General features: G+C 36.5%; 1 protein-coding gene across 1 annotated transcript in view; it reads left to right on the top strand.

Annotated features, from left to right (window-relative positions):
* LOC118734102 (dopamine D2-like receptor) overlaps nt 1-12,153 on the top strand; it is a gene marked incomplete at its 3' end in the record, with an annotated part of 499,124 nt that extends 486,971 nt beyond the window's left edge. Inside the window, 2 exon segments of the mRNA XM_036463808.1 lie at nt 1,656-3,480; nt 11,963-12,153. Of these exon segments, the coding sequence (XP_036319701.1) occupies nt 2,433-3,480; nt 11,963-12,153 (1,239 nt within the window).
* Nucleotides 12,154-16,163: the final 4,010 nt, after the last annotated feature.

Below are 16,163 nucleotides of genomic sequence, written 5' to 3'. Positions count from 1 at the left end.
TCCGTTTTTAACGTGAGTAGGCTTAAAGTCACAAAAACAGCACCCTTTGCCAATGTCTGATACATACATGATGTGAAGCAAAACTCTCTGGGAAGACAATACCTGTAATTATTGTACCACGAGTAGAAGCCACGGCAATACCGCTAATCGGCTCTCAGTGAATTTGACAGAATCAGCTGTTTTGCTGACGTCACAGTCAAGATGACAGCAGTAGTGATGTGCTGAGTCAATACTTTTTTGTATCCAATACTCTCTATTCTCGGTTCCGAAACATTTAGGTCTCAAATAAAAGCGCACATAGGCCAAAAATATGGAAAAAACGGTTCAGGGGAGACTCGCCTATCAAAACTCGAATGTAGGACGCAATAATGCTTTTAATACTGATTCAAATGAAAGATTTATATATGTAGGTTCGAGGCCATAATACAGATAAACTCTTACTTGTTTGAAGCATTTTTGCTCCAGCTGAATCGGTCGATATCATTTTTGTAGGCCTGCGGGCAGATTCTGTAACCAGTTAGCGACAATTTTCAAATCGGTATCGGTTTTGTTGACGTATGATATGAAATATTTTGACGTCAACAAGTGTGATATCGATCCGAAACTTGGCGCTGCAATCGGCGCAATCTTTTATTCTATCATTCTTGGGTAGAAGCCATTTTGACGTTGCCCTCATGAGAAACAAACCTTTAAACTTCAACTTGTTTTCCTTTTAATTCCTATATTTCGTTACGCTTTGAATGTCATGTCGTTTTTTTTTTTTGAATGGTCGTTAATAACAAATTTTAATTAACAAATGAATTTGTGTAGTGTTGTGCGGTTCATATTTAGTGTATGTGTTAAAAATGCAATCCCTGAACGTTGTTTTTTATGTGGTGTTAAATATAATGCAGGTACCACTTATTTTTTTAACGTTCCTCAATGTCCGCGTAAGGAGCGTTGCGAAAGCAGAGCTGCAGCGAAATTCCTTGCTGTGTGCTAAACATTTTAAATCAGTAGATTTCATAAATGTACCGGGAGCTCCTGGAAAAGCACGGTTGATGCCAAGTGCTGTTCCTATGACACTTATGCCGGAATGTCCCTCCAACAACACAATATTTCATGATTCAATGATCGGATCTAAACCAAATTAGTATGAGACACTACCTTTCCGTTGCAAAAAGAATTATCGAAATCGGTTGACGCGGTCCAAAGTTATGCGGTAACATACATAAAAAAAAATAATAATAATAAAATAAAATAAAAAAAAATATTCCGACGAACTGATAACCTCCTCCTTTTTTGGAAGTCGGTTAAAAATAAACTTAAAATTTACTTAAAAACGTCAACCAGTGCAATGTAATTTTTTATTTTTCCTTACACACGCTCGTTTTTCTTTTTACTCTCCCGAAAACTTTGACATTTGTAGGTTTGGCGTCAAATTGGCTTCTACCTGTTTTTATTGTACCATGCTCTAAAATATTTGTATCATGGTTTTTGTTTTCGATATTCTTTAGTTCTGGGGTGGCAGCGGAAAAATTCGAAAAGTTAATTTTTCTGTATATTTTTGGACCCCCGTTATATATAAAGGGCAAATTTAATACAACATGTACAGACAATGTAACTTGTCTCCTATTCTGTTCTAATTTGATTTTGTTTTAATTTTCCAATTTCAGCTTACGAAGCCAACAAAAAGGAGCGGCGCAGGCGAAGTGTCGAATGTATTAAACTCATTACCGGAGATGCAATGACCAGGCCCAATCATGCATACCGGACTACGAAATGCAATTAGACTGTCGGTACGTCGAGCAGCCATCAATACAAGCAACAAGAACTACGCAGTGCGAGTAACGGCAGAGCGATGAGTTTGCTGTAATAACGATTTCCTAGTATTTCACAGCGCGCGGGGCTGTTAGAATACATACTTACATATGTATGTATGTAGTACGTATATCGTGTATTGTAGCCTAGGGTACTTCTTACCTAAATGTCAAACTTTGATCTGGCAAGGATGAAATCGATGCTGCTATGGTGATTCTGTGGAAACTTTCAGGGCATTTCAAAGTATTTTGGGATATGGACAACAATATAGCGTATGGGATTACATTGAAAAGCTACACTCTTTAGTTCGATTAAAATTCTGGTGGAGTAACAAACCTACGTTTTCGGTTATGCAATCGGGGGCGTAAGTGAAATACTGCACTGCTCTTAAGTATTCTTGCCATGAGTTTTGCAATCAGAAGTCCATTAAATTTATTAGTTGCTATTGTGTCATTTAGCAGAATTTCATCTTATGCGCGTATCTACAGGCGGTGGCGTAATTTATTTCTTTAACTGACTTTACCCTCTAGCAACAGTCAGTTTTCCGTTATGATGATTAAACCGGCTAACCGAGCGCACAAATAAATAACAACAAAAATAAATAAAGTACAACGTACAATAATTTAGGTAAAATGGCATCGTTGTCGGAAATTAACACCACAGCAGCAACGACACCCAACGACGCCATTGACCCAGCGCCGGAAGACAACTTCCGACCATACGATGCCGGCATTGGCGTCGCGTTAAATGGCAGTGAGGACAGTGAAGACAGCGACTGGTTGAACAACCTCATGGTGCGCATTTGGAGTCCACTTGAAAGTTCGAACACAAATGGGACCCAAACGACGAATGTGTCCTCAATGAATTCTTCTCCTACTGATAATCAAACCGTCGCATTAGCCGACAACGTCAGCAATACGTTTTATACATGGACATCCGCATCTAGTGGGTCGGACTCCTATTTGGATTCCAATGCATCCACAGTATTCGTTATCACTTGTAGCTCACCGCTGGCAACAGATACAAAGCCAACAAACGGAAATAAAATAGGAAATGAAGGGGGTTGCTTCTATGACGACAACGAAGCAAACACTGGTGTAATGCCTAATACTTACACCACGTCACCAAAAGTGCTGTCCGATGTTGACCTTCGAGCAACGGAAGCTACTGGTTTCGCGGCTGGTGAAGCAGAAGACGATATAAATTTTGCTTTGATCGATAGTGCGGAAACGGCGCTAGGCGGCGACACCGATTATGAGACTATAGAAGGCTTTAATGGTGGCATTGTAGGCGATGGAGTCGGGAGCAAGATTGAGGTGAAAGTGAATGGAGTTGATGAGGACACAGCCATGGTTCGGCATTCAATACCGTTCGAAAGTTACGGCTCAACCAGAAACGATTCGTATTTTCCTAGTTTTGATGGCGGTGGAACGGGCGCGTCGCCGATCGAAAATGGAATAAATGCAGTAGCAGGGGATAAGAGTGGAAGCACATTTATGCTGCTGCTCGAAGACTTCGGAGATTATTTTTATAATTTTAACGGAACCGGTAGTGGTGTCGGTGACGGTGTCGGGATTTCGGATACACAAGCCACATTAAGTACTTTGAATGTCACTGATTTAATTATTCGAACTAATTGCTCAAACATAACTGATTTATGTGTCGTATCAAGTGAAGAAGGTAAGCTAAGTATGTACATATATGCATGAGAACTTAGTTTTAGGCCGATTTCGTTTCTACCCTCTTTGCCCTCTACGCACAAACATTAAGAGAAGCGCGATGAGAGGGCAACATTTTTTATAGAAACGAAAATGTCATATTATATATATAAGGTATATTTAAGGGCACTACTTCATAAATATTTACAGGACAGATTCGTAATTACCCAGTGGGAAAATGTAATGTATAGTAATTGAAAAAATAATCAGTAATAATTTTCACATTCGAAAATGCATTTTTGCCCCAAGGCGACGTCCTAAGAAAAGTATTTTGTATTATCTAGTATCGAGAAATGAATGTGTTTTAATTTGAAATTTTTGGAACTGTTTGAATACATTAGAATGCTTATTACATAGTTAGCAGTAATATAATCGAGAACTCATAAGAAATACATTATATTATTTATCACGCATGTAATGTATTACTACTTTTCCGACTGGGTAAGTTTGGAAGTTTATCGTTTGCTTTTGATTTTACCTTCAATTACTCTTCTAATTTGTTTCGCTTTGGCAGCTGAATTCGATATCATTCGGATGAAAATTAGGGAAGACAACGATGTGTTGGTAATTGACATGGTGATTGAATCTGAATTACCTAAAAATTAAGTATATAATTCTCCAGGATTTTTTGTGGGAAATTGACTAATGCAGAGCATAATTTCTGGGCGAGAGCGTGAATAACGAAGGAATTACTAATGTCCCTTACGTGGAAAATCTTAATTTAATTTTTATTTTATTTTTTAAGTTAATTTTTCAAATATATTTGAAGCTAAAAGTCCTTCCCCAACCGCGGTTTCCATCGTACAAGAGGCGAAGTCGCTGGATTTCGTTGCAAAGCTCATACAGCTCATCGTTAGGTATTCGCCATCGCCAACGCACAAAGGCATGCAAATCTTCCGCAGAAACTTTCTATCGAAAACTCTAAGAACCCTCTAATTAGATGTTTTCATTGTCAGTGCTTCTCGCCGTACACCAGCGTTGGTATGATGAGTGACTTATAGAGTGTGATTTTTGTTCAGACCAAAGCAGCACTTGTTCGCAAGAGTGATCCTCCGTTAGATTTCAAGGCTGAGAATATTTTTGGCAATAATTCTGGTTTCTAAATAAACGAAGTCGTCTACGTTTTCGAAGTTATAACTGTCAATAGTGACGTAGGAGCCGAGGCGCGAATTCGAAGAAAGTTTGCTTAGTGAATCTACTTCATTTTATAGTTGCTCGCCTTCAAACCCAATCGGTTAACGGTTGATAAGACTGATGATATTGATATCACGGTGATTCCTGATTACTTTCATACCAAAAGTTCTCTTACCCCCTATTTTGTTCTGAGTGTGTTTATGGTAAGCGTAAGAAACTGTTTCTAGTTATGTACCTTGTTTAAACCAACACATAAAGCGCTTTGACCCAGTTCGCTGTGATTCAAAACGGAAGCATAAACCAACTTTCAATACGCTCAGAAATTCGAAAGTGTGTTGACTCGAATTTGCTTTCAAATCGCTTTTTTATTTCTCACATCGGTTAGAAAACAGGTATAAACACATCACTCATTTGACGCGAAGTGAAAAAAGGCTGGTTTTCTTTATACATCCCGTTGTGAATTTGAATTATTATTATAACAAATTTGAATTGTTGTTCGCTTCCATTTCGGTACACCGCGCAAAGTAATTATTTAAGAAATAACAATAACAAATTTTGGTTACTTTTGAATACGGTTCCAGCGAGTGCTCTATAACGACACAGGTATAAATAGGGATGCAAACGCCGCATGGATATTTTTGAAACATCGATAATATCGGTTCAAAATTCGATGTTTGCCATCGATGTTAACAATTTCCTAAAATCGCTAAATTGACGATATATCGATGCGAGTTACAGCGATGTTTTAACATCGACTTTAGTGTGACTCAGACTTGAATTCAACTTACCCAATGCTCCTAAAATTTTTTGATCGGCAATGAATTTTTTAACTTATTCTTTTGGGGAAAATTCAGAAATTGCGAGTGTACTCTTATCTTTCGATATTAAAAATGCTTACTTACGACGGCATGCATTTTTATTACATTTATAGGAAGGGTAAAGGAATGATAAATAAATACAGGGAAATATGTACATCCATATGTAAGTACTTTTTTAATTGAATTACAGACAGTTGTGTAATGTGACTAAAACCTAACAAATTTTGTAACATCAGAAACCATCGATATGTCGATGTTTTTCTGGCGATGTATTTTAGAATTTATGTTCATTTTTCCGATGCATCGAAACATTGATGTATCGATGTTACTCCTCAAAATTTGCTCCCTAGGTATAAATGCTTGAAAGAAATATGTGTTGAGGCAAATCAGCTTTTTGTTAATGCGGTTCTTGCGTAGGTATAAACAAGGTAATATTTAAAATCCCTCACTGGGCAGGTTTTGAAAAAAAAATAAAATAAACGTTTGGTGGTCATTTGCGCTTAAAATAACCTAACGAAAGTGTTATGTCCGTGAAGAAGTTCTCCAATTGTACAGCATCTCATAGCACGGTTAATCGCAAAACGGAGGCAGATGCAGGATTCCCATACAAAACAGGGCTAAATTACTTTACCATATCAATTCTAATTTGAACATACTTATGTAAATTTGTATGTATGCTTCAGGGATGTTGCGAATATTTGCATTCGCATACGTTATGCGAATGATTCGCATAATTTTAAACATTCGCATTCGACATTCGCATTCGTATCAAATGATACGAACGTTTTGCGAATGCGAATGTCTACATGGGCAGAGAGTCCACTCTAATATTGTTGAACTGGCTCTAAGTCTGTCTAGCCTGGGTGCGGACAATAACCGGCTTTTAGCTTCAGGCGCTAAACGGTTAAGTAGTATATCAAGCAACATTGACGGGGCTTAAACAAGAACTATTAAATGTCTTATAAGCAACCTAGAAATAATTTTAGATTCCTCCAGCGAAAGCGAAGGCTCGGATGTAGAATCTGGAAACATTAAAAAATGTGAAATTTAAACTCAATTGAAGGCCTATCTTAAAGAAAAACATGCTCATCTCGGTGAAAATCCTCTCGATTGGTGGAAAACCAAACCAAAATACGACAAATTGACAGATCTGGCCCGCAAATACTTGAGCGGTCCACCCGCCAGCGTTCCAAGTGAGCAATTGTTCAGTGCAGCCAGCTTCTAAGAAATCACCTCATGGGAGAAAAAATTACTTTTTTTGAAATATAATATGCCCCTTTTGAACTTTGACTACTAGATTAAAGCACTGTATAGGTTAAGCACTCGTTCAATGTTCTAATAATTTACAAAATTATTGACTTAAGTTGATTATAGCTTTTTTAATGATATTCCTAACATTCGCATTCGCATTCGCATTCCGAAAATTCGCATTCGTATTCGCGAATGTATTCAAATCTAATTCGATTGATTGAATGTTGATCTGTTGAACTAATGTAGTTGAGTTTTGTTCTGAAGCATGAAGGGGAACAGACATTTCTTTTTGTTATTTGTTCTGCATGCTACTACAGCAGTGATGGGCAGCGTTGGCAGAGCTCCATAAACATGTGCAAAACTATTGTACTACAGCGATGTCAAATTAGGTTTCTGCTGCGCAGCGGCATCTTCTTTTTTCACGAACTTCATCTTTCGGGTTGGTCCACACGCTTTTCGGGCTGTTTCGGTAATTAGAGCGTTAAAATAAGTTAATCTCTCCCAAGTGTCAAGATCGTGTCGACCCGTGCCAGAAGTGACCAGAGCGTGAGGAACGCAAAAAACCACTTTTCGTGACCGTAATCAACAAATCAGTTCTAAACAATGATTTTATGTGTATTTATCTTATATAGCTAATGATATTTGCAAATACCTACATTTCTGAAGCTTTAGTGCTGTCCATTTTTGTATTTTTCAAAATTTGCTATCGGATGTAAACAAACAACAGCGGTTGTTTCAAATTGACTTCTTGCACATTTCTGGTAGGCAAAAAAGTCCGGGCACGAACAAGAAGACATATACGATCCAAAAGTGGAAGGTATTCGCTCTCTATCACCCATTTTTCTAGCGTGAGGAATGCTTTCTGGGCTGATTTGGGCACCCGCGGGCTCGTGTGGAACAAACCTATTATGAAATAAGGAACATCTGAAGTTCAATGTATGCCACGCCAAGAAGCTTACAGGGCATGATACAAAAAAGAAGGTAGTTTCAATAAATAACTTTTTGACGGATACTGAGATTTTTGAAGCTTCATAATTTGTTAATGTTGCTAGCAGCGTTACCATATTGTTAACATTTAAAAATGAATTACGGAATATCGAGATGGGAATTTCTTTCACAGAAAAGGGGTGTAAATATTTTAGTCTTCTAGATGAAACGAAACATATGTATTGAAAATATGTACATACAAAGAATGCAATTTTACCTCGAAATGCAACGGATAAAGGCATACATATGTGCTTACGTTTTTATTTAATAAATTCAACAAACCATGAAGGCGTTATTTTTCTCATCTTTCTATTTTTATACCCGAGCGCACTTGTGCACAAGGGTATTATAACTTTGTTCACATAACGGTTGTTTGTAACAGGCAAAACGAATCGAGATAGATATAGACAAATGTATACATAAATGATCAGAATGAAAAGAGAAATCGATTAAGCGGTGACTGTCTGTCCGTCCGTCCGTCCGTCCGTCCGTCCGTCCGTCCGTCCGTCCGTCCGTCTGTGCACACGATAACTCGAGTAAAAATTGAGATATCTTAACGAAACTTGGTACGTGGACTTCTTTTGGGCATGGGACGGATGGTATTGAAAATGGGCGAAATCGGACAATATCCACGCCTACCTCCCATATAACGGTAATTTTCAGAAATACGAAAAGTGCGATATTTTAGTAACCACTGAAGATAATTCACTCAAAGTTGATATTTACAATGACGTTTAGACGAAAAATAAGAATATTAAAAAATTTTGGCAAATGGGCGTAGCCACGCCTACTTATGGTTACATGCGTATATCTTGGTAACCGCTGCACCAATTTTTTCCAAACTTGGCACAGTTGTTGGTCCTGCTACAACATACCAAATGGCCGAAAATTTTTAAAATCGGACAATAACCACGCCCACATCCCATATAACGGTAATTTAGAAAAATACGAAATCCTCGATAAATCAGTAAATATTAAAGCTAATTTATTCAAAATTGATGCTTGCAACAATTTTTTTACCAAGAAATACGCTTATGATACAATTTTGGAAAATGGGCGTGGCACCGCCCACTTATGATCACATATATGTATCTCGCTAACCGTTCTAGAAATTTGAACCAAACTCGGTATGGTTATTGTGCTTGCCACATAAAGGCAAAACGTTGAAAATTATTGAAATCGGACTAAATTACGACCGCTTTTCATATAACGGTATATTTCAGTAATGCTTGAAACTTCAATATTTCGAAATTTAAGGACGCTAATTTATTTAAAATTTATACACCCCGGCTTATCGTGTAGCGGTAGTTTTCGGAAAGGTGGAAAACATATATTTAATAATTGCGCCGGGTATTTAATGTTCGGCTCCGCCCGAACTTAGACTTTCTTACTTGTTTTATTTAGTTTTATTCTCTTTTAACTTTAGATTTAAAGTTCTTTTATCGAGAGTTACATTTGAATTGTACAATAAATTAAAAAAAAAATCGGCTTTGTTAACTTTTCACCATCAATGTTGAGAACATATATACAGATATTTTAGAAGGCTTTCCTTGCTCACGCCGCAGGCGGCCATTTTTGTCTCACAAAAGGAAGCCGTGGAAATTTTAAAAATTTTGTACCGTCTTCCATGCAGTGGTATTTTGTATTTTTGCAGCTTCCAAATGCGCAACTAATTTTTGTTTTTGTTATTTTAACAAATAATTTTATTTTTTGCTTTGCCGACCAAATTTTTTCCGACTAAAATTTTATTATAATTTTCAAACTGGTAGCTTGATTTTGATGAAAATGTCAAAATCTCAGCAAAAGTCAAATGGATACCATGGCTGCTAATGTCATTAAGTGAAACTACCTTCTTTTTCCTACCATGTTACAGGGAGCATGTGCCGATATCGAAGCAAGCAGCATTTTGAAGTAAAAAAAACAGTTGTTAAACGAAATACATAACGTACAGTGTTTCCGTGGAAACACAATGCCAGCGAACGGCGAACTCACCACAGGGAAGTTCCCGCTGTCAAAATTAGAACACCCGCCAGCATATGAAATTGAACACAGCCAAAGCGAAATGCGAAGTTTGTTCGGCGGCGTTTCGTGGCGATAGATTTATTGCGGAGCACCGAAATTGCGCATATGGAAACTGTGCATTTAGACATTATTGCGGGGGCACCGAAATTGCGCATATGGAAACTTCGCCGTTCGCCGGGTATTGTGTTTCAAGCATTAGGAAAGCCTGCCTCAGCGAATACAGCTGATACTATTTTGTCGCCTTTATAATTTGGGTGACCATATTTAGAAAAAACCAAACCATATTTAGAAATGAGGAAATGATAACAAATATAAATGGAGAACAAAGAGAAATTATTATAAAATATTTTATTTCAAGCCAGATTTAACGAATCCACAACTTTCAAACAACAAAAATAATTCGTGTTTATGTTCTTTTCTTTCAAAACTTTGAAAAACAAAAATAAATACGGTAAGTTTTGGCACGTACAGCTACTATCGCCCAGTAGAGCGAGCGAACTTCGCATTTCGCTTTGCCTGTGTTCAGTTCCATATGCTTGTGGGTGTTCTAATTTTGACAGCGCGAATTTCGCTATGCTGAGTTCGCCGTCATTGTATTTCAGCTATGAAGCTGGCAAATGTACTTTTTTTATTTTTGAGCCGTGATAGCTGAGTATAAATATAGAAGAGAATGGAGAGCAATATGGGGCTTGTTGATGCTCTTTAAACACCAACGTTTGAAAGGCAAACGGTCTAGCAATGCATGGTATTGTTGATCAACATAATACTTTAATTAAACATACTTATTATTAAAATTTCATTTGAAAACATTATGGTACAAATATGTCACTTTAAAACTTGAATCATAGAAATGTTTGGTTGACATTCATAAAAAGGAAGAAATTATCAATTCGTCGAGTTCTATATGTTCGGGAATAATGCTTTAAACACAATACCCGGCGCACGGCGAAGTTCCCGAATTGGGCGAAGCCGTCGTTCACCGTTCGCCCTGCTTTTTCGCCTACTTTAATTAATTTAGGTGACCATATTTGAAAAATTAATCCATATTTAATATATATATATTTAAATATAAAAACATATAAGGCAAGGGGGAGTTATTATAATTATTTTATTTTAAGCCAGATTTAACGAATCGATCACTGTATTTTTCAACCAACACAAATAATTCGTGTTATATGTTATTTTCTTCTAAATCCGCCGAACAAACTTCGCATTTCGCTTCGGCTGTGTTAAATTTCATATGCCGGCGGGTGTGCTAATTTTGACATTTGCATTGTGTTTCCTCGGTAACTTATTGGTTTGTGATTCTCATACAAACGGTCGTGGTGTGATTATAATTACCACGTTAGCTTAACTACAGAATTTTCTGTTGTACAAAGATTGAAACTTGGTTTTATATGGTTTTTGTTAAAGAATAAAGCAAATAAATTGTCAAATATTGTCAGTATGTAAGTGTTGTATAGTTATGATAAGCACTATACTACTTTGTTAAGAGACAGTCGAAGTCGATCAGTTTCAATCGGATGCTCCAATGGACAAATTTTCCGACGATGTTGCCAAAAATCTATTGTTTTCACTGTGGCACTGAAATCAGTCTCCCTTTTGCTCCTTTACATGGCAGCTGTGTTAGACGTCGCAAGGCGTCACTTTTTTCTTTACTAACCCAGTCCACTCCATAATTGGGATGACGGTGAGGTCGGCTTTATTTCTTTTATAGGCATCAACCAACCGCTCAAAAGCAACTTCCCCACTAAGGATTGGGACATATCCAAAAAACATAGTCCATCGAGATGCATCGGAGGTTGGAGGCCGTACCTCCGAGTGAAAAAGCCGAATATGTTCGAGTGGCCTCACTAAAGCTCCCTCTTTTCCGGCCGTGACTCAAAGACTCTTCGCAGATTGGTTACCACACTCGTGCATAGGCTGTTCTCTTGTCTATAGTGCGGTAACGTGGACTGAAGAGTAGGAATTGAATGATGTCGAGCAATCGTAGCTGCATACCCAGAGGCCCCATTTTCTATATTTAATTTGTTTTTTTATTTTTATTTGTATCGAAAGTTACCATTATTAATATTTGTTTTTTATGTAACACTAAATACAAATGAGACACATTTGTAGGGAAATGCTCTGTCCATTTTAAAACAACAGTATTCCTAAAAGTTATATAAATAAATATGTATCTCGAACGATTTCTCATGTTTTGTACTCTTTGTTTTTTTGTTTTCATTTCAGTTCTTCCAAATTATTGGGCGCTTTTGTTAATGGTGTTTCCTTTGGTGACATTGTTTGGCAATATTTTAGTTATTCTATCAGTGTGCCGCGAACGATCTCTACAAACGGTTACAAATTATTTTATTGTGTCATTAGCGATAGCCGATCTATTAGTTGCTGTAGTGGTGATGCCGTTTGCGGTTTATGTTCTGGTAAGTCGTGAACACTGCTTTTATTTAAATACATACAATGTACATACATACGTACGTTAAATGTTCATTAGGCCGTGTCACAAAACCGGGATTTAATATATGACTCTGCCAGTTAAAAATATAACAGAAACTAAAAACTCTTCAGTGTGTAGTTTTTAGTCAATTTTAAAGGTAGTTCAAACTAAAACACCAAATCTGGCTGGGTTATACCGAGGTTCAACTAACAGCTGCTGTGTTGTTTATTTACTAGGGTTAATAGGGACCTTCACCCATCAGTTTAATGGATGAAATCTACTTTGTATGAAATTTAGCGTGCTAGAAATTATTTTGCGAGGGGATTGGCTGGAAGAGTCCTGGCCAGGATTAAATATACAAACATTTTTATATTTTTTTTTTTTTAATTTTGTACTCATTTTTAATGAAGAAATTATATACCAATCGGAAGCATAAAGCCAATAAAATGTGTTAAATAGATGCGTGAAAATTACTAGTATTACCTACCAGTTTATACCTGCCAATCCGATAGGTATGCCAGGAAAAAAATAGACAACCCAACGTTTTCACATTCTATAGGCTTCATACTTTCGATTGGTATATAATTTGTTCATTAAACAAATGAGTACAAAATTAAAAAAATTATAAAAATGTTGGAATATTTAATTAAAAATATCCTGGCCAGGATTTTTTCGGCCAACCCACTCGCGAATATTTATTTATTCACTCGTTATATTTCACACAAAATAGATTTAATCCATTAAACGGATGGATGAAGGTCCTGCCCTTTTCGGATCTTAGACTAATATACTATGTGTGAACATATTTTGAAATACTGTTGGCATTAATGGATCGATTTTTTATTAAATTATTTAATTTTATTAAATTTATTCAGATTAGAGTTAATCACGAATAAATTATTTTTAATTAAACAAGTCATCGTAATCGTGATTAAGGAACAAATTTTTACTCAATAACTATTAATTTGATTAAGCAGAATCGGTGACGAATTAGTTTATACTGGAATTGTCTTGTGCAATCAAGGTGGGTTGATCAGGTTTGATTAAATCGATTTCCCTCGTCATTGTAAGGTATTTGGTATGAATTTTTATTGTGATCTGTTATAAACAAACGTCGTGAGAACTTGGTTTTAATATATCATCGCCTCTCATAAACAATTTTCACTTTCGAGTTGCATCCCTTAATAGGGATAAAACGATACCATGGTAGTATCGATACCTGTACTTGGAAGTAGTATCGAAAGAAAGTATCGATACCTAGTAAGTATCGGGCTAAAAGTATCGATACCTACTTATATCGATATTTTTACCTATATAAGAATTACAGCCGTATTCTAACAAAGTCACAAACTTGAGCTCATCACTGCTGTGATTTCTACTGCGCCTCAAAGCTTGCCGCTGCAAAAAATATGCCGCTACAATACAAATTTTTAAATTTTTGTGTATTTTTCAGCACTCAAAATCGAATTTTTTGTGACACATTTCTCGGCGCACTAGAAATCACAACAGTGATGAGCTAAGTTTTGTGACTCTGTTAGAATAGAGGGTTTAGTTGCGTTCCCTAACTCCTAAGAAGAAATTGCGAGAATTTACAGGAATTTACCAGAAAGCGTTCCCGTACTCGGTTCTCTGGCAAAGTAGAGGAAAAGTGGGAGAGTAAAATCGGTCGTCTCTTTGTCAGAAGTTGCAAGGTTTTACCCAAACAATTTTTGCTGGTAAAATCTTGTAAGTGTCAAACCACCAGCCATTCAAACGATTGAAAATTGAATAAACAAAAACAAAAGTACATACATCTGTATTAAATATATCGTAGTGAAGAAATATAAAGGTCTGTAAGTATTTTTGTAATTTTCTAGTATATTTGCGTATAATTTAGCAGATCGCCAAATGATAAAAAAAAACGTCATGTAAACAAAAAATGGCGTGAATTTTGGCAAAATAACTTATGTGACTATAATTTTTGATTTTAGACGAATTGCAGATACTTAAACTTTTTAATCAAAACTTTAAGGTTTAAAACATGATTTACTTTTAGGATGGCCTCCAAAAAACCAGAAAAAAGTGCAAAGTCCAACAAGTTGTTTTTTAAAAAGTCCCCAAAATATTGTTAACAGAATTCGTTTCTTTTGCATGTACGTATTTTATTTGTAATACTTAATATTTATTTTGTACAAAGAGAAAGCGATTGAGATAAAAAACAATTATTTAATAATTTATTTCATACAAATGAATTAATTAATAAAAGTCTTCTGTATTATAACACTGTTCTACAGCAGTTTTGCAAAGTAACAGTGGTATATTTCTAAAAGAAATAATTATGTTGATAATAGAGTGAAAAGTTGCTAAGTCCATTTGTAGAAAATTTAAAGGGGAGGAAAAAACTTTTGAAATCATTTCCTTCAAGATTTTTGCAGAAGGTTCCATTGCAAATTAAAAGATTTAGCATTCTTTGTGAGCTAATTGATTTTTCTATGCCTCTTTTGGACTTAGTAAATTTGCCTCTAATCTATATATATAAAAATTAAATGTTTTTCGTATGACCGCGATGCCTGACCAAACGGCTGAACCAATTTCAATCCTGTGAAAAGCACATTTTTGGACCTTCTGTGTGGAAGGTTTTTTGATTTAAAAAAATTTTAAATTTTTTGTTGTTGCTGCCGAAAAATGAAGAAAGCTGAGACGTCACGATTTCACAATTTCATACAGTTTTCTGTACATTGAATGTCACTAAACTACTTAACGGCTAGACCGATTTGGTTCATATTTGGAACATATATCAGTACCTTGAAAAGAAATATTTCTACAAAAAATTTGCTCGCTAGGTTGCGCTGGGGTCAGAATATTCCTAAAAATTACATTTACTTGCTGATTTGGCTCATATTTAGAAAACAATTTAGTCAATTGAAAAGAAATATTTGGACTTGAAACTTACACGATAGGTGGCCCTGTGGCCGAGACATCCCCAAAAATTATTTTACGCTAAGAGAAGGATATCTACTATATATTTGTATGTATGTATGTGCCAGGTTGCAGTCTAAACGGACGGACAGAATCGAACAAAATTTTGACAGAGCATTGCCATGACACCTGGGCCTATAATAGGGTGAAAAAATTGGGATCCGACAAGGGGGCGTCGCACATCCCATAGGTGTGGAATTTTTTATCAGCCATAACTTCGGAACCATAAGTCCCACGAACTTAATTTTGGTATGCAGACATTTCAATGGTAGGTGCTTATAGGAGGGTATATAAAAACGAGTTTGTAAAAGGGGGCCTGGCAAATCCCAAAGGCGTGGAATTTTGTATCAGCTATAACTTCGGAACCACAAGTCACACAAACTTGGAATTTGGTATACAGACATATCAATGGTAGGTGATTATACGAGGGTATAAGGGGCGTGGCACATCCCATAGGTGTGGAACCTTTATCAGCTATAACTTCGGAACCACAGTTCACACGAACTTGAAATTTGGTATGCAGACATATCAATGGTAGGTGATTATACGAGGGTATATATAAACGAGTTTGTGAAAGGGAGCGTTGCACATCCCATAGGCGTGGAATTTTTTATCAGCCATAACTCCGGAACCATAAGTCCCACGAACTTTAAATTTGGTACGCAGAAATATCAATGGTAGGCGCTTATAGGAGGGTATATATAAATTAGGTTGAAAAGGGGGCGTGGCACATCCCATAGGTGTGGAATCTTTATCAGCTATAACTTCGGAACCACAAGTCACACGAACTTGAAATTTGGTATGCAGACATATCAATGGTAGGTGAATATACGTGGGTATATATAAACGAGTTTGTGAAAGGGGGCGTCGCACATCCCATAGGCGTGGAATTTTTTATCAGGCATAACTTCGGAACCATAAGTCCCACGAACTTAAAATTTGGTATGCAGACATTTCAATGGCAGGTGCTTATAGGAGGGTATATATAAACGAGTTTGTAAAAGGGGGCGTGGCATATCCCATAGGCGTGGAATTTTT

The sequence above is a fragment of the Rhagoletis pomonella genome, unplaced genomic scaffold (genome assembly GCF_013731165.1).
Source record: "Rhagoletis pomonella isolate Grant_MI unplaced genomic scaffold, Rhpom_1.0 Rhpom_scaffold_00002, whole genome shotgun sequence".
Lineage (NCBI taxonomy): Eukaryota > Metazoa > Arthropoda > Insecta > Diptera > Tephritidae > Rhagoletis > Rhagoletis pomonella.
Note: the sequence above shows the minus strand (reverse complement) of the source record. Positions and strands in the feature narration are given on the sequence as shown.